Below are 25,920 nucleotides of genomic sequence, written 5' to 3' on the forward strand. Positions count from 1 at the left end.
GATGAAACATAACCAATAGCATATAAACTGAAGAGTGAATCCAGATATAATAGTGGTGAATATTATTTCCTTCATAGTTTTCTAAGTGAACTGAACTCTTGTTGTTTGTGGGGACAGGGTAGGGGTGTTGGAGATTGAACCTTTCTAGGAAAGCACTCTACCACTGAGTTATAACCATGAATTTGAAATTTTTACAATAAATATATATAACCTTTATGGTGACAAAAGTGATAATTCTACCCAGAAAATAATTGTACCCATCCCAAAGGAACAAGTGTTAATCCAGTGTTTTTCACCTTCCTAACAACTGGTTAATTGATGCTTATTGCGTACCTGACAATGTAATAACTATTCATGCTGGAAAACACAATGAATACAACAAAACACAAATTTCTGCCCTGGAGAGTTTATAATCTAGTCAAAAAGAGAAAGAAAAGAATATAGTCAAAATATATATCAAATACGACACTCAAAAAATACACAATAACCACTCCAATTCTAAGGCCCTTGAGATTTTTTTTCTTTAAGTGAACATAACAGGTAAAGATTTCTGTCTTTTAGGGGCATAACATTGCAGCTGGGAGAGACGATCGTGGTGGAGTAAGAATGGATCCTACAGGCTCATATAATTGAATGCTCAGTCACCAGGGAGGGGAACTGTTGGAAAACATTAGGAGATGTGGCCTTGTTGGAACAAGTGTGTCACTGAGGGAGAGCTTTGAGGTTTCAAAAGCCCATTCCATACCCAGTCAGTCTCCCCTCTCCCCTCCTTCTGCACATCAAAATGTAGCTCTCAACTGCTCCCCATCATGACAATAATGGACTAAGCCTCTGAAACTGTAAGCAAGAACCCAGTTAAATGCTTTGCTTTCTAACAGTTGCCTTGGTCATGGTGTCTTTTCACAGCAATAGAACTAAGACAGTCAAAAGTGACTACGACAGATGCTTTTTTTCTTAAGTTAAAATAAGTTAGTTAAATAACAAGTTGTATACTATACTGACAAAGAAAAGCAGAGCTAAGTGTACTGCATTTATGGAAAACAAGACTGAAATTTGAAACAGAGCTATCAGGGAATCTCCATGGAGAGGCATCCTTTGAGCAACGTTTGAAGAGGGCCCAGGAAAATCTGTGTGAATATCCAGGAAGAAAGTACTGTTACAGCAAATGTCCAAGCTCAAAAGAATAACTAGCTAGTTCCCAGGAACGGTAAGGTGGCCAGTGTTGCTGAGGCAGAGGAGAGGAGGAAGGACAGTGTGAAAAGAGCTACCTCAAAAAATAAAGCAAGGGGCTGGAGAGATAGCTCAGCAGTTAAGAGCATGTTTTGCTCTTATAGGGAACCTGGTTTCAATTTCCTGCACCCACATGATGGCTCATAACCATCTGTAACTCCAGTTCCAGGGGATCTGATGCCTTGTTCTAGCCTCCATATGTATAAGGAACACACATGATACACAGACATACATTCAGGCAAAACACTCATATACATGAAATAAAATAAATAATTTTAAAATATATTTCTTAAAAAGCAGAATAAGAAGGGTATCCGTACATCCAAAAGGATTTTACAAACTTAATATTGTTTTACATATGTTTTCTATATAGTAGATTCAATTATCTTGGCTGATTGAATCATATACAAAGGTAACAATAATGAAAGGGATATCAATAATGGTCTTGTGTCAATTAGGGAAAATCAGTTTCCCCCAGAGAGGAGCCTCCTAATTGGTTATCCAATACCAAATGTTCAGCCCTGATATACATATACAAGCAACACTAAATGGACTCAGTAAGTTATATATTTATTCCTGTATGTGTGTATATGTATATGTAAGACTACTAATTAAAGAAAAAGAGGACATGAGTGTGAAAGGGAGTCGGATGGAGAGACAGACATATGAAAGGAGTTGGAGGGAGAAGGAAGGGGAAATGATATAAATATAGTACACATATATGGTATTCTAAAATAAACTAAAAAATTTTAAAGTACACATGCTGAGGTTTGAGAGATGATGGGTCAGGGGTTAACAGCATTCACTGTTCTTGCAAATGACCTGGATTCAGGTCTCAGCACCTCCATAGTGGTTCACAGCCATACTTAATTCCAATTCCTGGAGATTTGATACCCTCTTCTGTACTCAGCAGGCACTGGGTGGTACATATGTGATACATACATATACGCAGGCAAAATACTTATAAAATAAATAATTGTAAAATAAAATTAAAAGTGCACATGCTGCAGAAAGGAGCTCCTATGTTAAATAACTCCAATATCTCATATAGAATGTATTAAATTTTAAACATGCTGGTGCCATCTTAGAAAATGTCTTTTAATTAAAGTCATAATTTAGTTGTGGTTTTTTTTTTTTTTTTTTTTTTTGGTTTTTCGAGACAGGGTTTCTCTGTGTAGCTTTGCGCCTTTCCTGGATCGCACTCTGTAGACCAGGCTAGCCTCGAACTCACAAAGATTCACCTGCCTCTGCCTCCCGAGTGCTGGGATTAAAGGCGTGCGCCACCACCGCCCGGCTATTTAGTTGTGTTTAATTGCAAATATCACTTAGCATAATAGCTAGTGAGTTATGGTTTAGGTTACTTTTCCTTAACATTACTACTGATGAGTTGTATTTCAAAAAGATATATATAAACTAACATATATGGTCTAAGAAACTAACAATAGTAAAATTGCAATTCTGTTCTTCACATTACAGAAAATCATATCCAACTGTCTGGAAAATGCTTTATTAAAGCACAAATGGTAACTGGAGATGTGAAGACAAACAAAGGCAAAAGTTGCCAATTTAATATGTGCTCCAACTCTAATACTGCCTGCTTTAGAAGATGCAGACCACTCCTTGAGTGTGAGTTCTATATAATAGTCACTTTGTTTTTCCTCAAGACAGTCTTTCTATGCAATCCTGTCCTGCCATGAACTCACAATCTTCTTGTCTTAGCCTCTCCAGAGCTAAAATGACAGGTATGTGCCACCATGCCTGGCTTAGTGAGTCAAAAAGCAGAGATGGTGGAAATGCTGGAATATAGCTTGGATTAGCTTATAATACGCATTGCAAAATTCTACTTTGTTACCACTCCCAGATCACTGGCTCAGAGAGTAGAGGGCAACTGTCATCTAGAATGTGGTCAACCTGGCACTGCACAGAAGACTCCTGCTGACAGTCAGTCTCTATTTGTGGAAGCCATCTTAGAAGCAATTGTTCTAGTATCAAGGTATGACTGCAATCTGACTATCAACTTTATTTCATTTTCCTGAGAAACTGAACCAGAACCACTCCCTAATCTGAAATGTAAGTCAGAGTTTGTTGTTTGAAATCACTCGGCTTCAAGAGTAACTTGTTACACAAAAATAAAAGAACACAATAGTAAATACTCAAAAATAGTTTAATAAAAGAGGTTACTTTATGAATATTAAAAATGACTAACCAAAAGTAAATTCTTCTCAGTAAATAAATTTAATACTATCTTTAGCCTCAGACTCTACTTCTACATATTTAGAATATGTCAAAATACTGTAAGAACACAATCATTTTTGTTTTGCTTTGTTTTGTTTTGTTTGTTTTTCAACAGGGCTTCTCTGTAGCTTTGGGGGCCTATTCTGGAACTCTCTCTGTAGACCAGGCTGGCCTCAAACATACAGAGATCCGCCTATCTCTGCCTCCCGAGTGCTGGGATTAAAGGCGTGGGCCACCATTACCCAGCTCACAAGCATTCTTTTTCAGCAATCAAATTAGAAACTATTTCAAGTTCTATCCCAAAAGTTATACAAGAAATGTATCATTGATAATTATAAACCTACAATGCACACCTAATGCAAAGGATTTTGAAAACACGAGTTGGTGTCCACATCTCCAAATTGGTCTTGCCCTTTCTGCCCTACAACATCACTAAAGTAGCTGCTTTCCTTATTTCAAGGCACCAACCTAAGCAACCATTCCTTTTGTCCTTGATTTAGGATGGTTCCCAGGTTTTCTTTCCAACAATGGTATCCCAAAGATGCTGCCAACCTCATCCTCAAAAGCTCAAATAGCTTTCCAATTCTCCAATGTAGCAGACATTCCACATCATATATGAATATCATTTTTTCTAGAAATATGCTTTTCTGAGCCAAGCAAAATTTCAACCTATGAATTTAGTATTTTTGTTTTTAGGTAAAACCTAGCTCATATAATTCAGATGCTTTCCATCCCTGGAGTTCTTCCTTTTAATACCAGAGAATTCACCCTGACACCTACCTACTCCCTACTCCAATCTGGTCAATAGGCCCTTAAACAAATCTTGAAAATAGATACTGTCTACAAAGGACACACTCAAGAGCTGGAATTCAGCCAATCATGTTTCCTCTTCAGTCTGGGAAGGAGAGAGTTAATTTTTAATATGAAGAAAGAAGGACAGTAAAACTCTTCAATTTGACAGTTTTCATAGCCAAGATGAAGACTGTACTCAACTAACCACTAAACCATGCATGAAAGGTTAAAGTGAACTGACACGTTTATTGAGAAATACTGAAGACATACAAGCTACTTTGAAGTGCCCTTTAAATACTTTCATAGCAACCATGTGAAGGTAAATTATTACAAGCTAAAAACAAGCCACTCTATCTACTTTCACAGGAAGTTCTAAGGGCCTTCTCCAGGAAATTACTTACAGATAAGTGTCCTCAAATGAAAGTAATAAACTGTATGTGTTGAAAAATATAAAGGCAAACTTCAGAAGATATGTTTATAGCTCTTGATGTAAGAACATCTTCCTAAACAAGAACCAAAACTCTCATGTCAACCAGGATGAACAAATTTAACAACATAAAAATTTTCTCATTTTGGTACAAAGTAGAAGATAAACCATTGTTTGTAAAACTATAGAGTCAGGCATGACACCTGTAATTCTGTACTCAGAACACTGAACAAGAAGAACCACAATTCAAGATAAGCCTGGGCTGGAGAGCAAGACCCTTTCTAAAAAGGGTAGGGATTTTATTTGTTTACAGATATATACAGAGAAGAATGGGGGAAGCAGAGCAATTTTGTATCCACAGACTATTTGTGTTGCTTTGAAATTTTCATAATAGGCTGATAAAACTTAGGGGAAAATATGAACAAAAAATTGTACTGAAATGAAGTGTGAGAAAAATACAATTTAATCCTTATAACAGACTTTAAATATGCCAAACTAAAAAGCTTCCAAATGATATGAAAATTTCACTTTTCCAACTTAATTTCATAATCACATGCTTAAAAGTACAATTGAAATACTATCAATGGTAAACTTAGTACCTTTGCTTCTTCAAGTTCCTTGTCGGCAGTGTCCACCACAAAATTTTTCTCTTTTTCTAATTGCTCTGCTAGTTGATCAATTTTAATCAATTCTTTACAAAGATGCTCATTGTGGTTGGTTAAATCGTCTACTTGACTGCTTACCACCTCCTTACTATCCAAGAGTTTCCTAACATATTCTTCCAAGTCATGATTTGTCTGTTTGAGATCTTCAATCTGTTTTAATCAGAAAAAAAAATAACATTAAAAGGGTCCCTTAGCTCATAAGTGAATATTAGCTATAAGAAGAATCATACTACAACTCACAAACCCAGAGAAATTGGTGACTAGCCCAACTGTCATCAGAGAGGCTTCATCCAGCAACTGATGGAAACAGATGCAGACCCACAGCCAAACATTAGGCAGATCTAGGGGATTCCTACACAAGAGGGGTTGAAAGGACTGTAGGACCTTTGGTATCAAGAACACAAGCAAACACACAGAATCAACTGACCTGGGCTCACAGAGGCTCACAGAGACTGAACTGACAACCAGGGCTGACTTAGGTCCTCCACATATATGTTCCAGTTGTATAACTTAATAGTCTTCATGTGAGACTCCTAACAGTGAGAGCAGGGACTGTCTCTGACTGAGTTGCCAGCTTTTGGGACCCATTCCTCCTACCAGATTGCCTCATCAGCCTTAATAGAGGAGGAAGCACCTAGTCTCACTACAACTTGATATACCATGGCTGGCTGAGAGCCTTGGGAGGCCTGCCTCCATCTGAAGAGAAACAGTGGAGGAGCAGTGGGAGCAGGGGACTGTGAAGAAGGGAAGGAGGGGAAACTTTTGATTGGGATGCAAAAATAATAAATAAATAAATAAATAAATAAATAAATAAATAAATAAGCGTCCCTTAGCTTCCTTCTGAGAAAAGCAACTAGGTGTTGGAATAAGAAAGGCACATTTGCTTCATTGGCAAAAACACCTAATTGTACAACTTTCTGTGTCTTCTTCATTTTGTAACATGTGGGTGCTACCAATCTGGAAAAGAACCCTAAATGAAAATATTAATTAAAATAACTAATCAATGTGGCTACTATGCATGCCAGTTAAAAAGCCTACTTTTTTGGGGGGAGGGGAGGATGGTTTGAAACAGGGTTTCTCTGTGTTACAGCCCTGGATGTCCTAAAACTCACTCTGTAGACTAGGCTGGCCTTGAACTCATAGAGATCCAATGGTCTCTGCTTCCCCGAGTGGTAGGACTAAAGGCATGCACCACCACCGCCCAGCTTAAGCAGCCTACTTCTAAGCCACATTCCCAGCCACCAAATTAATTTTTTTATAACTGCATCTTTCATGTCAAATTTCAGGATTTTTTAAAAATAAAAATGCTATTGCTTTTTTTAAATTTGTAAGTTATTCTTTGAGAATTTCATACAAGCACACAATACATTCCAAGCATACTCACCTTCTCCCAGCTCCTCCTGGACTCTACCCCCACATTTAACCCTTACTACTGCTGTAAAACCAAACCATTTTTTAAAAAGCCAAACAGCCGGGCATGGTGGCTATGCACATAATCTTGGCACGCAGAAGGCTAAGGTAGGAGGATGAGTTCAAGGACAACCTGAACTACATGGTGAGACCTTGTCTCAAAGAGGGAAAAGGAGGAGGAAGAAAGCCAAATATTTACCTGCAATAAAGAAATTAAAATTAATTTGAATAATTAATGACATTTACTTTGCACGAATTAAATTTCTACTTGCTGTTTAAAAAATCTGCCAGCTCTTTAGAAAAGCCTTTTGAATACAATAACTTACTTGCCTAAACCAAATGTCACATCAATCAAGTATCTGCTGACTAATAATATGGAGGACAATAGCTTTCCTTGCCAACCCAGTATCAAGCTATCAATGGGTGTAAAAGTCTGTATCTATGCTTTATTTATTTATTCATTCATTCATTTTTGTTTGTTTGTTTGTTTGTTTGTTTGTTTGTTTTTCGAGACAGGGTTTCCTGTGTAGTTTTGGTGCCTCTCCTGGAACTCACTCTGTAGCCCAGGTTGGCCTCAAACTCACAGAGATCCACCTGGTTCTGCCTCCAGAGTGCTGGGATTAAAGGCGTGCACCACCACAGCCCTGCTGTATCTGTGCTTTAAAAGACACACACACACACACACACACACACACACACACACACACACACACACACGAGAGAGAGAGAGAGAGAGAGAGAGAGAGAGAGAGAGAGAGAGAGAGAGACTCAACTAAACAACAATAATATCAGAAAGTACATTAAATCCCAAAGATCACAAGAACATACTAGGTATCTACTTTCAGAGAATTTTTGTTCACTTGAAAAGGCACATCATGTTAAGTGCAATAATGAGGATACTTGTGAGTTAAACATATTTAACTAATTATCTATAGAGTACATACTATATTCAAGATATTACACTGGTCTTCTTCAGACAATTAAGTCACCTTTAAAAAAAAATACAATCAACCCTTACCTCCCCCAACCTTCCCAAACCCAGTCTAAGCCTTTAAGAAGTAGCTAAAATTGCTAAATGCCTAATCATGATTCTTAGTCAGTCCTGTCTTAATCTTGGCCAAGTAACTACAGAGGTAACTTCTTTCAAAATTGACAGTTTACTTTAAAAATATAAATTGTATGTATCCCTCTTTGAAGAATATCCTATAAGTCATGAGTTGATTTTTTTCCGTTTTTTTTTTTTCTGTTGTTATTTGTTTTGTTTTGTTGTTTTTGAGACACGGTCTAACTATATAACTTTGGCTAGCCTCAAACTCAGAGATCATCTGCCCTATCTCCTGAATGCTGGGATTAAAGGTATGCATCACCATACCGAACAATTTGTTTTTGTTTTTATTTATTTATTTATTTATTTTTTGAGACAGGGTTTCTCCTTGTAGCCCTGGCTGTCCTATAACTCGCTATGTAGACCAGACTGGCCTCAAACTCACATAGATCTGCCTACCTCTGCCTCCCAAATGCTGGGGTTAAAGGTGTTCACCATCACTGCCCAGCTAACAATAAATTATTTTAACTAAATATGTTACAATGCCATTTATTATTTTGAATAGATCACATTAAGAAGCATAAGAAGTCATTATGGTTATAGTAATCCAACTTTTGCTGTGGCACTTTCTAAAGCATACTAACTTGTAAGATTTAAAATCTGAATTATCAAAACCAGGAAACAGCCGGGCAGTGGTGGCACATGCCTTTAATCCCAGCACTCAGGAGGCACAGGCAGGCAGATCTCTGTGAGTTCCAGGCCAGCCTGGTCTCCAAAGCAAGTTCCAGGAATGGCTCAAAGCTACACAGAGAAACCCTGTCTCGGAAAAACAAAAACAAGACCAGGAAACAAACAACAATGAATTTTTTAACAAAAAGGAAAGGAATCTATAAATGTACAAAATATTTTCCTAGTTCAGTCTTTTATCATGTCTGGCCTGAATTTCAGAAGTATCTCCTATTCTTTTCTTTTGCCTACTACCATACACCAATTAAAGAAAGTTCTCTGAATGTCTGAGTGTACATATGAAATTAGAATATATTAAGTTGCTTTAAAATAGTGCTTATAGCTATAAAAATTGAGTTATTTTAATTTCAAAAGAAATTCTCTGAAAATGTAAAGTGGAAGTCACTCATGTCACTGAGAATGTGATGCCAAGGTGTCATTTGTGATGCCAGCCCTTCTCTCTGTCCTGCCTGGTTTCCACATCACCAGTGTATGCACCCCTGCTGCAGACACACTAGAAGACTCTTCCAGGACTGCTTTAGGGGAACTGTTGCAGTGTTATATTTTGTGTGTCACAAAATCCTCCTGAGGAAGATTCCTTAGGTCTCAACTGAAGGAAAACATACTTTTCCTTTGGTAAGCTGGTTTGTTCTTGGCCCACTAGCCAAAGAGTAGTTAACACTTTCTTTCTGCTTTCTTTAAAGCAAATGTGCAGTCCACCTTGCAGCAACCTGAACATAAACCTTGTGCTAAACTATCTGTTGTTCATCATTCTCATACCAGGTTTTCCGGTCACTGACAAAATACCCGAGAGAAGCAACTTAAGGGTGGAAACGAAGATTTGGACCACAGTTTCTGAGGATCTAGGAAGGGTGTGGCAGAGTTCTTCACATTAAGGCCATCCCAAGAAGCAGAGCACTCAGGTGGGTTTAACCCTAGTCACTCACTTTCAAAACCCAACCCCATCTCTCAAAGGTTTCACAACTTCCCAAACAAGGCCACCAGCTAGGGACCAGGTGCCCAAATACTTCCAGCCTGTGGAAGACATTTCACATTCAAATTGCCATACCAAATTTCTTTATTTTCCCTACCTTTCTTCTCTCAGCCTCTTTGATCAACAGTATGCCATTTTGAAATAAACCAGAGGATTCGTCTGTCTTCACAGTTGTGTTGTGTGGGTTTTCTGGCGTGTGTGTGTGTGTGTGTGTGTGTGTGTACATACATACATGTTCACCTGTATAGACTGACAGGAGAGGAAGGGTAAATGTGCACATGTGTATGCCTGTGAAGGACAGGACAGGCGTTAATAAAGAGTGTTTTCTTTGATCGCTCCCCACCTTATATATTGAGGCTGGGTCCTTCAATTTAACTCAGTGCTCCCAGATCTGCCTCATCTAGCTAGTCAGCTGACTCCTGAGATCCTGTCTGTCCCTCCTGAGTACCACAGCTGCTGGAAAGCAGCCAGCCTACCCAGGATTTACATGAGTGCTGGGAATCTGAATTTCATTTCTCACACTTGAACAGCAAACCCTCTGCCTACCAAGCTATCTCCTCAGCAATCCCCCTTCAGGCTGTGAATATGTGTGCTGTGCATGTGTTCACGTGTGTGCAGGCTGAAGACAACCTCAAGTGTCATTCCTTAGGCACTATACCCTTTGGCTTTTTTCTTTTTAGGTTTTTCAGGACAGGGTTTCTCTGTGTAGCCTGGCTGTCCTGGAACTCAATCGTAGACCAGGCTGGCCTCAAACTCAGAGATTCATCTGCCTATGCCTCCTGAGAGATGGGATTAAAGGTGTGCACCACCAGGGCCCTGACACTTTAACTTTTTAAAGACAGGGTCTCTCAATGGCCAGAGAAACCCAAGGATATGCCTGTGCCCCCCTCCTCAGAGCTGGAATTACAAGCAAACCCTACCATACCTGGCTTTTTTTTAACACAGGTCCTGTGGTTTAAAATCAGTTCTTTGTATAAGCAATTCATTGACTGAGTTAACTTCTCAGCCCTATCTTAGTATTTTATAAAATGCACAAAAATAATTTATTTACTTGTCCTTTCCACTGATTTCTAAGCAACATAAAGAACTCCTTTATGCATCATGAATTATGTATTCTGTACATAGTGTTCAATTTATTGTTAAGTGGAAATAAAACGAATGGATCACCAATAAATACATGAATACCCTGCTTGCCCGATAGGAAACTCTGCTTTTACTCAATTCATGATATAAGTACTTTAGAAGAGGAAGGTTAGGGTCCTCCATGCCTGGAATCTGGTGTATGTGTAACACGCTGCAAGCTCCAATGGGCTTAGGTAGCTCTGTTCCTATGCCCTGCTGCCTGTAGTGCACAAGGACTCTCTTTGGGCAAAATCTACTTGGTGCTGCAGCTTTCCTCAGCAGGTATCTCATGTCTTCACATCTCCAACATCCTGAGTTCTCTACCACAACTTGGTTTTATCCTTAAAGCTTCGTGCAAAGTCCACTGAAGGACTCCCTGCGGGGAATCTGATCCTGCTCTACACTGCCTGGCTTCCTAGGCTTTTGTTAAAAATATTGGTGCAAGCCTCCAAGTTAACTAGAACTCCTTCATTCTGCATGCCTGCAAAATTAGTATTATGGAGATGATGTCATGTTCTGTCGAAAGCTCAAGAACTGGCACCCAATGGACCACAGCTTGAGTAGTCTTTGAGTGCCTGTGCACTGAAAACCCTCCCCAGGTTGCCTCGTTTAAAAGGGCACCCTGAGACTCTGTTCAAGAAAATTCTCTCAGATTGACATCATGAGTTGGGTCTCGCCCTCAAGGCACCTTTCCCATTGTCCCAGGGCAACGTGGAAGGGTTCTCCTCAATCATGCTACTCTCTTTCACAATCACAGCCACGTGGTCCACCCTTGCTCTTGCTGCAGCTTTAATCACATTGCATGCCCCCAAACGGCACATTTTCTACATCTTTCTGTTCTACTTCCTGGGCATCTCTACAAAGCAGCCTGAGTGCAGCCTGGTGGTGGTAGCGCACGCCTTTAACCCCAAAACTCGTGAGGCAGAGGCAGGCAGATCTCTGTGAGTTGAGGCTAGCTGGTCTACAGAGGGAATTCCAGAACAGCCAGGGCAGTTACATAGAGAAGAAAGAAACCCTGTCTCAAAAAACTAAAACTGAAAAAAAAAAGAAAAAAAAAAAGCTGTCTGAGCATAGTAATGCCATAGCCTGGTTATTATGCAGTCTTAAAATTTCCTCTTCTAAGATCTGGAACTATGGCTTAAGGAATAGAGTGCTTGCCTTACATGTGCAAAGCCCCGGTTTGATTCCCACCACCACAAAAACAAGAACCTTTGGAATCTCCTCCACCAAATGGATTAGTTCATTGCCTTTTAATTCAGTCTTACTCAATTGTTCTGACACAAGCAGAATGGGCTGGTTCACATATTGGTGGACCAGGAAGCAGCGTGCAGACTGGAACCATGGGCGGGCAGATCCTTCAAAGGCCAGTCCCCAGTGAGCTACTTCCCCCAGCCAGGCCCCACCTCCTAAAGTCTCCACCTCCTAAAACAGCACCACAAGCTGAAGACTGACCACTAAAAAAAGAGCCCGTGAGGAACAATTCAGACTCAAATCAGAAGAGAGGCCTTGTTAGCAGAAGTAAAGTCCTGACTCTGCTCTGTCTCCTCTGATACCCCACTAGCATTAAGGGTGCTTCTTACTGTAGGGTAAGAGCAGATATCTGGGTGCCCACTGTGGTCTCTATTGACATCAGAAGACTATGTACCTCCCTACTACCTGATGGAGAGTAAAGTCTTGGTTCCCTACTCAGTTTTCTTTGATACTACTCTTGTTAGGGGCAGAGGTAGGAAATGAGGTCAAGAAGAGGCAGAACTGAGGCTCCCTGTCACAGCCTGGCAAGGATTATAGTCTAGACTATTTCTGGTTTATGCTGGCAGGGAAGGTCTGTAGTTTTCTTTTAATCTGCTTGTTTTGGAGCAGGCAGTCACTATCTTAAAGTCGTCTGCCTTGTGCTTTTCTGGGATCCTTTTTTGCATGTTCCTACTGTCACTTCAAGTTGCTAGCCTACAAGTCTTTCTGGACTATACTGAGGAAGAGAAAATATAAGAACTATAACATGCTGTTCTTTGTGTGTTGAGGTTCCCTTACAAGTCTTTATTCTTGTCTCTATACTTTACATATTTGCTTATATCTAAATATTAGCCATTAAACAAATAATAAGTAAGCTATAATCCACAGAACCAGAGAGGATAGGCATAAAGGAAGGGACTGGGGGGTCACATGGATCTCCCTGGGAAGGAGAAATAGAATAGATTTTATGGGTGGAATGGAAGCAGGAAAAGGGGATATGGGAGAAGAGCATGAGAACAGGAGGATCTGGTGAGGAGGAAGAGGAGAGACGAGATTGAGGGAGTGAATGAGGGGAGAGATAGCTAGGACTGAAGGACATTTGAGGGGTGGTATGGAAACCTAGTACAGTGGAAAGTCACAATAAAATGACTCTGAATGATATTCTGCTATACTCAGATTGGTATCTATTCAACTATCATCAGAGAGGCTTCCTATGGGTTCCTGTAGCAGATGGAAACAAATACATAGACCCATAGCCAGATATTACACACAACGAGAGAGACCTTGAAACACACAGCTCTAAACAAGATGTCTCCATCAAATCCCTCCCCTCAGAACTCGGGGAACCCCAAAGAAGAGGAGGCAGAATAAGTAGGGAAGACAACGGGGATGGAGGACACCAGGAGAAGAAGGCCCTCTTAAAAAAAACTGAGTAAAGCTCCTCTGAGCTCCCAGAGACTGAAGCAGCAGTCACAGGGCCTGCACGGGTCTGCACCAGGTCCCCTGCACATATACTGTAGCTTTCAGGTTAGCACTTCTAGGGGATTCCTGGATGTGTGAATGAGTAGGTCTCTGATTCTTGTACCTGCTCTTGGGGCTCTTTTATTTTTCTGTTAGTTTGTCTTGTCCAACAAGATAAAGATGGTTTTTGTTTTATCTTATTATATTTTATTTTGTTATGTTTTGTTGTTACCTCTTAGAAGTCTGTTATTTTCTAATGAGACAGAAAGGGGATGGATCTGGATGGGAGAGGAGGTGGGGAGGTACTGGGAGGAGTAGAGAGAGAGGAAACTATATGTAGACTATATTGTATGAGAAAAGAATCTATGTTTAAAAAAAGGAAAAAAGTGTTATACTGTTTTATATCTAATGTTCACAGTTTGAAACTGTATTTAACAGAAGGAAAAAGGAAACGAAATGTTAAGTCTACTTTATCTTCCCCCAAAGTCCCTGCTTTCCTAACCCCAGACAGATTCTCATGTAGCCCTGGCTGGCCTCATACTCACTGTGAAGCCTGAGGATTACCTTGAATGTCTGATCCTCCTGCCTCTACCTCCTGAGTGTTAAGATAACAGACATGTTCTCTGTGCCCAGTTTATGTGGTGCTGGGGATCAAATCCAAAGCTCTGTGCATGCAAGCAAGTACTCTACCAACTAGACTACATCTCCAGCCCCTAGAAGGTCTGTTTTAAGAGCCTTTATTGAACCATGTGCCAGGTACCATGAGAACAGATGATCCCAAACCTGCAGTGCAGAGCACTATATTCAAATCCCTGCTAACTTGAAGTTCAGAGAAATCCTATTTGTCATTTGCTAGTTAAGTGTCATAATTATTTAACCACTTGTTATTTTAACAGCAATGGAAATGCTATTTTACATGGTTGGAAATAGCTAAGTAAAATTTTGCATTAAAAAATAGCTGATCTGGCCGGGCAGTGGTGGTGCACGCCTTTAATCCCAGCACTCGGGAGGCAGAGCCAGGAGGATCTCTGTGAGTTCGAGGCCAGCCTGGACTACCAAGTGAGTTCCAGGAAAAGGCGCAAAGCTACACAGAGAAACCCTGTCTTGAAAAACCAAAAAAAAAAACAAAAACAAAAAAAAAAAATAGCTGATCTGCCTGGCATGGCCTCATACCTGTAACCCCAGAATTTGCAGGGCTGACACAAAAGTATTGCTGAGTTGGAAGCCAATCTGGTCTCCATAGCAAGAGCCTGTCTTAAAATAAACAAACAAGCCGGGCGGTGGTGGCACATGCCTTTAATCCCAGCATTCGGGAGGCAGAGGCAGGCAGATCTCTGTGAGTTCGAGGCCAGCCTGGACTACAGAGTGAGTTCCAGGAAAGGCACAAAGCTACACAGAGAAACCCTGTCTCGGAAAACCAAAAAATAAAAAATAAACAAACAACAAAAAAACAATACCACACAGTTTTCTCACTAACTCTGAATCTATTATATCAAAGTGGTAATAAAAACTGAATTTTAGAATCTTTAGATTTAAACAAGCTCTGAATTAGTAATTATTTGCCCTCAATTTTCTTATTTTAAAATACATCCACATCCCAAATTAATTAAGAGAAGTATTTATTAATACATAAACTAGGACTAACCTGTAATTTCAGTGTAGAGATGAATCTATCTTGGGTTCTCACTTCTTGTTCTAGTTGGAGAGTATTCTGGTTTTTTCCAGCTTCAGAAACTGGAGCCCCGAGACCAAACTGATGTTCTTTGGTGGTAACCTAGTAGGAAGTATGAAAAATAATGCAGAGGCATTACATTTAAAACAGAGCTGTGACTTTTTACATCAGTAAGTTTTGAATTTATTGGCATTCTATTTCATTCACATTTTCTATTGTTTTTAACTTCCCATCAGTAAAGCAGAGGATACCAAGCTACGTTTCTTAAGAATCTATAGTATAAAGCCTAGGGCTAGTGAGATGTTCAGCAGTTAAGAGTGCTTAATCAGAGGACTGGAGCTCAGATCCCAGCATTCACATTGAGGGGAGAAGCTCACAAATGCCTCCAGCTCCAAGGGATCTGATCTGATGTCTCCTTCTAGCTTCTGTGTGTACCCATGCATACATGTACTCATGCTCACTCTGTCTCTGTCTCTGTCTCTGTCTCTCTGTCTCTCTCTCTCTCTCTCTGTCTCTCTCTCTCTGTCTCTCTCTCTCTCTCTCTCTCTCACACACACACACACACACACACACACACACCTTTAAAAACAAAACAAAATGAATGGTATTGTAAAATAAAATGAGAGATACCATCCCTGCATCCCTGGTACTGGAAACCTAGATAACTAATCTATGCTAGTGAAATCATGTTTATTGGAGGAGAATCTGTTCATTCTACTAATCTACTACTAATTTACTAAACCAACATAATCCCTCACAACAATCTGTAAACATTTCTCCTTATAGCTACAGATACGTGTAGTCCTTACCCCTCATCAGGGAAACTTCTCTTTACAGCAGATGGAAATACTAGGAAAACCACAACCCATCAATATGCAGAGTTGTGGAGCCCAGTCCCAATGGATACATCTACAAAACACTCCCACACATTGCAGAGGGACGGAAAGACTGTAAGAGTCAGAGGATCAGCAGTTTGCTGAGACTGTGTCTCCTAGTAACATCAGAAGTCACACCCATAAAGTCTCACCAACATGACCACCCAAGTGTGAGTTGAACAAGGATGACACCAACAAACGTGTCAAATTGGACTGGGAAAAGCCCATGCAGTCTCAACCCTACACAGGACTATAGGCAACTGAGTAAAGCTGGGAGCAGGAGAGGTGGTATTCCCTAGAGAAGAGCCAACAATAGTTGTCCAGTGCCAAACTGTCAGCCCTGAAGACATATATACAAGTAACATTATATGGACTCAACAGGTTATAGTTAGGAATATACATACATGCATATATATATATATATATACATATATAATAGCAATTGATGAAAAAAGAGACTATGAATTTGAAGGAGAGCTGGGCAGGAAATAGGGAGACTTTGGACGGAGGAAAGGTAAGGATCGTAATTTAAATACAACCCCAAAAATTAAAAAAGGAAAAGAAAAGAAATTTATCTATGTTTTCCAAATAAAATGATGACAGTGAGTATGCTTTTTAAAGATGCATGCCCTATCCTATCACTTTCCTGAAGAAACATGAGTTGGTAGCAAACAAGAGTCTACCTCCAAACCTCTGTCAAATATGGTGGCCGTTAGTCACATGTTAGCTATTGCCATTGTATTGTAACACAGTTTGCTAGCCATCCATAAGGGGATACTTTCTCCAAAACATTTACAATTTCTATAAGTAAAAAGGCAAAAGAAATATTCTAACAGAAAAATTAGAAAAAGAATATGAATATTTACAGAAACATTCAACAATACCTTTTAGAGCAGTGGTTCTCAACCTGCATATCAGACATTTACATTATGATTCATAACAGTAGCAAAATTATGGTTATGAAGCAGCAACAAAACAATTTTGTGCTTGGGGATCACCACAACATGAGGAAGAGGATTAAATGGTTGCAGCATTAGGAAGGTTGAAAACCACTGCTTTAGTGAAATGTGACATGAATTAAAATAATACTGAGGACCCACTTTTAACCACCACCTTGACAAAAGCCAATAAATTGGATATGTGTATGTGTGTGTGTGTGTGTGTGTGTGTGTGTGTGTGTGTGTGTGTGTGTGTTATATACATGAGTGTATAAATGCAGAGACCAGAGCAAGATATTGAGATCACTCTCCACCTTATTATCTTGAGACAGGGGTCTCTCGCTGAACTGGAAGCCAACATTTCAGCTAGATTGTCTGGTCAGAGAACCACTGAGATCTACTTGTCTCCATTCTCCTATACTAGGGTTCCGGCATGTGCATTCATGCCTGGTTTCTGGCATTGTGCTAGGGATTCAAACTCTAGTCCTCATGCATGTACAGCAAGTGCTCTTATCCACTGATCCATCTCCCCAGACTCAAATGTTAGATATCTAACTTATCATACCTATACATCATTTGTGGTAGTATAAGATGATTGTTTATGGAAAGCAATTATGCAAACTCTATTAACACTAAAATATACATATAGCTTCTATCCAAATAGTTTCATTTCTAGGAATTTATCATACAGATGTACTTGTACATCTAATGTACAAGTGTATATTAATTAGTGTACATCTAATGTACATCTAACTTAGAACCAATGTTCTAAGTTTTCCAGGTTAGCATAGTAGCCCCACTACTCCACTGTGTTTTTATTTAGCAATCAATATATCTAAGAAATTACGTCATTTAGAAAAGTAGTATTCTCTTCCTGAATCAAGTCAATCATCGTGTTATAAGTGAGAATTTTCTAAGAACATCCTAGACCTTTCCTTCAATACAGCTGCTGTTCTCCAACATCACTCTCAGGAAATTATAAAATCAAGATATCCCCACTGACTAGCTTGAGTATACCCTGTGCAGCCTGGCATCGAAGTAGGTTGGTCAATCTATTTCCTTTTCCTTCCCTAAATAAGATAGAGAGTGCATTTCTATGCCCACCTGGAATGTCAGCATAAATCTCACAGACTACTTAAAACTTTAGGAGCTATATAAAAATCCTACCACTTCTCACATAGTTTCTGTTGAGAAGTTGTGCTCCTAGTTACAAACATTTGACTCAGGAAAGCAGAATAAATAACTTCTCATTTTGGCAATTAATTTTTAAATTTTGGTGAACATATGAATCACAAAGGAGTGTTGTTTACATGCAGAATCTCATTCACAGCACACCTGAGATCCTGCAATTCGAAAAAGCTTCCCTGCAGTCCTTATTGCCTTTTCACCACACTTCAGATTGCCAAGATCTATTTTTGCCCAACATGCAAAGTTCTTCATAATTTGGTCCCTTCCACTTTGACAACTTTATCACCTAATTAACACCTCCAAGAACTATTCTACAAATTCTTAATACATACACCTAGAAACACTCTTCTTCACTAACATTTTAAGGCTCAGTTTGAACTCCATATTCAAGATCAATTCTGTTTTTTATGCTATAAGGATGATGTCATCAACGAGATATATATATACATGTACATATACTGATTATACACAATTTAGGTAAGTAGTCATGTTTTCTAGATGTCTTCCTTACACATTTACTTCAACCTTAAAAATAAGCAATATCTAAAAGTTGTCTCCACCAGTCTTCCGAGAGTCAGTCTCCTCCCCGCCAACCCCGTATGTGTGTGTGAGTGTGAGTGTGAGTGTGCGTGTGTGTGTGTGTGTGTGTGTGTGTGTGTGTGTAGGGCAGAGGACAATCTCAAGTGTCAGCACTAGCCTTTTCATTTTCATCTTTAGACTGGGTCTATTGTCTATTGCTGCATATGCCAGGCTAGCTGACCCATAAGCTTCCGGGGTTCTCCTGTCTCCACCACCCATCCTTGCACAGGACCTCTGCAATTACAGATGCTTGCTGCCATCTGGCTTTACATGGCATGCTGGTTAGTTTTTGTCCAACTTGACGCAAACCAAGGTCATACTGAGAAGAGGGGACTTCAATTGAGAAAATGCTTCCATCAGACTGGCTTGTAGGCAAGTCTGTAGAGCATTTTCTGGATTAATGGTTGATATGGGAGGACCCAGACCATGTGGGTGGTACCACCCTTGGGCAGGAGATCTTAGGTGGTATAAGAAAGTGGCCTGAGTAAGCCCTGAGGAGCAAGCCAGTAAGCAACATGCTCCATGGTCTCTGCATCAGTTTCTGCCTCCAGGTTGCTGCTCTGAGTTCCTACCCCAATTTCTCTTCAAGACTACAACTGTGTGGTGGTTTGAATGAGATGTCCCCCATAAGTCTCAGGCATTTGAATACTAGGTTCCCAGTTGGTAGCTATTTGACATTAGGAAGGGTGGCCTTGGTAAAGGAGATGTGTCAATGGGGGTGGGCTTAAGGTCTCCAGGCCTCTGCCATGCACTCTCTGTTTCCTGATGGATCAGGATATGAGCTATCAGATGCTTCATGCTTGTCTGCAGCCATGCTTCCCACCATGGTGGTCATCCACTCTAACCCTCTGGAACTTCAAGACCCAAATAAACCCTTTTTTCTATAAGTTGCCTTGGTTGTGTTTTTTTTGGGGGGCGGGATAATTAATTTATTTGTACATTGTGATTTTTATTTACAAGGAGAAAAGAGAAAAATATTTAGGAAACAGTTTGGAATATAGAATATTAAGAAAGATGTACAGCAGGAGTTGATTTGGAAGTCTCCTTTTTAATTTTTTTTTTTCACTTTACATGCCAAGTACAGTTCTCCCTTCCCTCCTCCCACTCCCTCGTACCTCCCCCCCACCGCATCCCCCTCCACTCCTCAAAGAGGGTAAGGCCTCCTGTGGGGAGTCAACAAAGCCTGGCATATCAAACTGAGGCACAACCAAGCCCCCTCCACTCCTCAAAGAGGGTAAGGCCTCCTGTGGGGAGTCAACAAAGCCTGGCATATCAAACTGAGGCACAACCAAGCCGCTCCCTCCTGCATCAGAGCTGAGCAATGTATCCCGCCATAGGGAATGGGCTCCAAAAAGCCAGTTCATGCACCAGGGAAAAATCCTAGTCCCACTGCCAGGGGCCCCACAAACAGACTTTGTCACCCACATTCAGAGGGCCTAGTTCAGTCCCATACCGGCTTTTCAGCTGTCAGTCCAGAGCTCATGAGCTCCCACTAGCTCGGGTCAGCTGTCTCTTGTTCCCCATCATGATCTTGTGGTATTTTACCACAGCAACAGAGAAGTAACTAATACAAGCTGTAAACAGAAATAAGCCCTTTTCTCCCCAAGTTCCTTTTGGTCATGGTATTTTATCACAGCAATAGAAAACATGAGTTCTGAGGATTAAAATTCAAGTCCTTATCATATCCACTGAGCCATCTCTCCAGCCTCTAGAGTTCTTTATATAACAGGAAGGTGTCTTAGAGCAGTGTGCTAAACAAACTAAACTTTTCTTTATTCTCCTTAGTAAAACGACTAGTCAAGTGTGGATTCTACAAAATTAGATATTAGGCTAGTCTAAATAACTAGGAAAAGCCTGTCTGGCACTTCATGCCAGAGTTGCTACCGTCCCTCCCCTAGCTTTCAAGGCAATACTGTGGGTAGTGAAGAGAGCTGTATATCCAAAACTTCAGTTTCTGGCCTGCTAGCTTCCACTCCAATACCATATGAGTACTTTCCACATTCCAGTGATCTCTAATATCAATATCCATCAGAATGGCATTTGATGTTTGTACAGACCTCAGAGAATACACATGAAATTTTCATTCTCAATTGGGAAGTAACACAACACAGTAAGAGCATTTTAATGAGACTTCCTCCTAGTTCCACTTTATTTATTTATTTATTTATTTAATTTTGGTTTTTCAAGAGAGGGTTTCTAAGTGTAGCCTTGTCTGTCCTGGACCTTGCTCTGTAGACCAGGCTGGACTTGAACTCATAGAGATCCACCCGCCTCTGCCTAAGTGCTGGGATTAAAGGGGTGTACCACCACCTCCCAGCCCATTACATCTTAATTGTATAACCTTAAGCACACTATTTCTCTGGAGATGGCTTCTTCATCTATTAACTATTAACCCCACCAGATATGAAAGCTTTTATTGCCATGATCTTAGAATTCCCAGCCTCCAGAGCTATTGGGATTAAATATTTGTTGTTCACAATCTACCCAGCACACAGTGTTTTGTTACAGCAAAGCAAATGAACTAAAGTGTGTTCCATTCCCATTTGACTTCATGCTTTTTTCCCATTTTCCCTACCAGGTACATTCTCTCCTCAGACTTTTAAAGACTTGGCTGACATCTTCTCAACCTCAGCTCTTTGTTTTGGATGACGAAAGTCTTTTCTTCCCCGACTTCCTAAACTACTTTATCTCTTGATCACTCTCCACTTAGGCTAGCTGCACTTGTCACTTCTTAAAATCATATTCTTTATTTGTTCACCTGTCTACTGTCTATTTCCTTCCATGGGAATATAAATTCCAACATGTCTAGGCTGGTGTCTGGTGGCTATGTTTGAAAAATGTCTGCCACAAAGTTGCTTTATGAAACATTTGTATTTACCCAATAAAATATTTAGTTAATAAAACACTTTCAAAATAATGAATTTTGATTAAACAAAGCTGTTTCTGTGGTGAGGTGAAAGCAATTCCGAAGAGAACTAAAAAAATGAATAAGTATTAAAAATCAAAATATAAAATGTAAGCTTTTAGTCATCATAACTGCAAGAGTCAAAGAGGCAGAATAAAAGAGGAAGACTAAGGTTGTAGCCAGTACACTGCCAAAAGGAAAAAAGCATACTTCATTCTTTTGAAGAGACCCCTTTCAGAATCAAACAAATACTGGGTCTCTCAAGAAATGCAAGTAATAGCTGAGCATCCTTAATCTGAAAATTCAAAATTGAAATCCTCCCGATTCCAAAACTTTCTGAGAAACAACATGATGCTACAAATGGAAAATTCCATTCCTGACCTCACTAGAGTGGCCAAAGTAAAAACCCAGTGCCCCAAAAGTTACATAAAATGACCTTCAAGCTTTGTACTTAAGGTTCATATGAAACACAAACGCATTTCCTGTTTATATTTGTCTCCCATCCCTGGGGTGTATCATGTACATGCAATATTCTAAGTCCCCAAACTCTGAAATGGCAACACTTCTGATCTTAAGCATTCCTGATGAGTGATGTCTAATCTGCATACACAAACCACTTCAATATTTGCCTAAAAGCCAGGGCCAGTAAGAAGACTTAACTGATAAAGGCATTTGTGCCTGAGCCTGATGACTGAGTTTGATCCCCAGGACTCACATAGTGAAAGGACAGAACCAACTCTCACAAGTTGTCCTCTGGCTCCCACATGTGCACTGTGGCATGTGCATACCCTAGCAAGCAAGTAGACACACACACACACACACACACACACACACACACACACACACAAAATGAATTTTTTTTTTAAGAAAAGGAATTCCCTAAAGTCTTTGCAAGTGATGATGCCTTATAGCAGAGAAACAATTAAGATGTAAATTAATGTTTGACTAGTGAAGGGGGAAAAGGGTGAAGAACATGAGATCCAGGTAAAGAATATGTGCTATACTCTGACACAAGAGTAAGGAAAGCAAAAATAAAGTGAAATTTTAAACAAGGGGTAAAAAAATCTGAGAAACTTCATATCTAGTAGGACTTTAATTTTTTTCAGTGAAATAGAAGTTAACATTATGTTTAAAAATATCATCAAATGGGGGCTGGAGAGATGGCTCAGAGGTTAATAACACTGGCTGATCTTCCAGAGGTCCCGAGTTCAAGTCCCAGCAACCACATGGTGGCTCATAACCATCTCTAATGAGATCTGGTGCCCTCTTCTGGCCTGCAGGCATACATGCAGGCAGAATGTTGTATACATAATAAATAAATAAACCTTTAGAAAAAATGTATCATCAAATGGTTGGCAAGGATAAGGAGACATATAGGAACAAGACACAACAATGTATGTGTGTGAAATATCATCATGAGACAGACTATTTTGTATCTAACTTTAAAAAATTAGTTAAAAATGATTCATCAGGGTCAAAAAAGTACTTACAAGTATGAGGGCCAGAGTTCAGATCATAGAAGTCATATAAAAAAGACTAGGCACAGCAGTGGAGTGTGTGTCTGCATTCCTAGTACTGGAAAAGCAATGGACAAGAGGCTCACTGGGACTCGCTGTTCAGCCAGACCACTAAATTGACCAGCTCCAGGCTCAGTGAGAGGCATTACCTCAACAACTGGGTAGAGAGGGACTAGGGAAAAAAACCCTTGTCAACTGTGACCTCCACACACATGTATACACATGCATATTACAAACACACAAGCACACACATAACACACAAAGTATCAATACTCTTAAGCAAACTGAGGTACATACTATGTATTTTGCAAATGTCTATTTATTATAAGTATACAATAATTGAAAATACTGGAATGTTTTCTATTCAATTCTGAAAACTGCTTCTGCAAAAGCTAAACTAGAGTTAAGTTTTTGCTTTCTTTTATTACAATTCTCTCCAGAAGTTTGGATTTACACACTCTTCAAGGTAGGCTTGAATTACCTAGCAGAAGACATGGTAACTGTACAAAAATATTATGAATGTTGTGTTTATATTTATGACAAAAATAAATGAGTATGTTTCAAGAATTTACTTCAAACAAAATATTAAAGCCACAAACTTTTCTTAAGGTTAAAAAAAAGAAAAACAAAAACAAAACTTTCCAGTCATTCCAATCCAACCTCTAAGCTCATCTCCTTTCTACAATGCAGTCTCTAAAGTAAAGAAACAACTTATCTCTTCAATGAGCATGAAACAATGGCCTTAGGAGAGGGAGTGTTTATCAGACCTCTTAGAAACACAAGAAAGGGGTTGGTTGTTTTCTGATGGCCTTTCTAGACCAAAGGGGTTTAGTAATATAAGACTTAGACTAACAGTGTAACTAAAACAAAAAGAACTACCTTTCAAACTGCCTCCCTTCAAAACACGAGGTGCACATATTTTAGTAACCATAACCCCGTCAAAGAGTATTGCCAAAAACAATTTTAAAACTCTACTATCCACCAACAGTAAATTGTGGTATACTTTTACAACTGGCTACTAACCAGCAAACTAACCAGAAGCAATAAGGATAAATTTTTAAGTGTTGAGTAAAGAAGAAGTAGAATACCTGCTTCAATTCCCTTTATATAAAGTCCCATAACAAGGCAGACTGTAAGGCGTGTGTTTGCATAAGATGATGATGAAACTATTAGGAAAAGCAGGGGAATGGCTAACATTGTCAAACTGGAAAATGAAGAGCATGTGATCCGTGAGGGACTAAATAACACCTGTTCTAATGGCCGCTACTTGTGGAGGACCTTAAAATCAAATTATTTTCAAACAAACTAAGGCAGAAGACAGAAAACAGAATCCAGAGACTTTCTTTGCCTGGTTATATTCTGGACTACAACAGTGATTCTTCTTTGGAAAGTTAAAAACAAAACAAAACCAGTTTTTGAAACTGCCATTAAATAATATCAAGGTTTAGGGTTGAAAGGAATATTGATTGATGTAATATTTATCTCCTTATCTCTTTCTCAATAATTAAGATGGAAGGATTTAATTCATTGCTCAGCTAAAATCAAACAATTATGTTTTGTTCCTGAAGCAGAGTTAAATGCGATAACTTCCCTTTATACTAGCAAATAACCTCTTCTGCTTTGAAATTACTGTGACTTTATTTCCTGAAAGTGAACAAAATGTACTCGAAATCCTGAAAACTAGAATAAATTTAAAACGACGAATATCGTGACACGCAGAACTGCGATGGGGGCGGGGGTAGTAAGAAAACACAGAACACTGTCACTTGTGCAAACTTTTCTTAAAGTCTAAATCCTTGACTGCAGGATATTTACAAATACATATTTATTTACATATACTTCGGCGTTTTTAGGTATCAAGTGCACAACAGCCGCCTATTTGAGACTTAAAAAGCTTTTCAAACAAAAGCCCTGCCTTTCCTCTAAACAAAGCTCTAAAAGAAATTCTGAGATTTCCATGCAAAAACCTCCATCTCTGCCTTCCCCTGCCTCCCAGTCTATAAAGAGACTGAGGAGACCAGGGGGTCAGGAAAAGCCAGGTCGAGCTTCCAAGTGCCTCGGCTTCCCTCCACAGTGTCTCCAAGCCAAACAGTCTCCCAACAACCCAGCTGAGGCAGGAAGCGAAGCGGTCACCATAGGAACTGGGCTCTGATCCTCAGCTCCCCAGAAACTGGAGTAAGGTTTGCTCCTGGAAGCCATCCCACCCGGCATGCCCACCCCGGGGGCCACCGTCGGACCCCAACACCTCTCCCCACCCTCTTGCAGCCGCCCCGGAGTGGCTCTCCTCTAGCCCGGCGCACCTCCGTGCCTTCTACCTGGAGCTCTGGAGCCCTCCCCCGGCCTCCCGGGCCATCGTCCTCCCCGGAGCTCATCCCGGCTACTGACGGGCCTCCCGCCCTGCGGGAGATCCAGGCCCGGCCCCCCGGCCTCCATCCCCCGCCCCTGTCTCCTCCTTCCCATCCCGTGGGCCCCGCCCCGGCGGAGGCGGAGACTCGGCAGGTCGCAGCGGGAAGAGGGCGGGAGCGGTTAGCTCCCCGGCTGGCCGACGCCCCGCCCGCACGCTCTGTACCTGAAGGGGGCTCTCCTTCCACCTCCCCGGCGCCTCCGCTCCACTTCCGTCCGGCGCGCCCCCAGCCCCCGTGCGCACGCGTACCTGGCTCGACACGCCCTCTCGCGGGGGACTACCACCAATCGTGCGCGCGCACCGGAGCACGTAGCGACGTGGACAGCCGCCGGCCCGCCTGTCCGGGCTGCGACCAGAGAGGCCTTTTCCTGGCCCATCCGCGCCGCGCAGGCGCACGCCCACGCAGCGCCTAGATGGCCGACCCGAGCGTCCTGTCTCCTAGTAACCATCCTCTAGCCGGCGCCTTCACCGAAGCCGCCAGACGGCGCATGCGCGGTGGCCGGCC

General features: G+C 40.6%; 1 protein-coding gene across 11 annotated transcripts in view; it reads right to left on the minus strand.

The window, feature by feature from the left end:
* Positions 1 to 25,920, minus strand: part of Tsga10 (testis specific 10) — a 103,834-nt gene that overhangs the window by 77,808 nt on the left and 106 nt on the right. For 3 of the 11 annotated variants that reach the window (XM_028865708.2, XM_028865707.2, XM_028865709.2), the window contains exons 1-4: positions 25,581 to 25,667; positions 14,983 to 15,111; positions 5,284 to 5,499; positions 334 to 414 (exon numbers count right to left, since the gene is read on the minus strand). Coding sequence is in view for 4 of the 11 variants with exons in the window: in XM_028865698.2 (XP_028721531.1) it covers positions 5,284 to 5,499; positions 14,983 to 15,111; positions 25,312 to 25,383 (417 nt within the window). In the remaining 7 variants the exon portion in view is untranslated. Of the gene's footprint in view, positions 1 to 333; positions 415 to 5,283; positions 5,500 to 14,982; positions 15,112 to 25,311; positions 25,420 to 25,580; positions 25,869 to 25,920 lie in introns of those variants that run through there. The other 8 variants (XM_028865698.2, XM_028865701.2, XM_028865706.2 and 5 more) reach the window with 7 other exon arrangements.

The sequence above is a fragment of the Peromyscus leucopus genome, chromosome 16_21, assembly GCF_004664715.2.
Source record: "Peromyscus leucopus breed LL Stock chromosome 16_21, UCI_PerLeu_2.1, whole genome shotgun sequence".
Lineage (NCBI taxonomy): Eukaryota > Metazoa > Chordata > Mammalia > Rodentia > Cricetidae > Peromyscus > Peromyscus leucopus.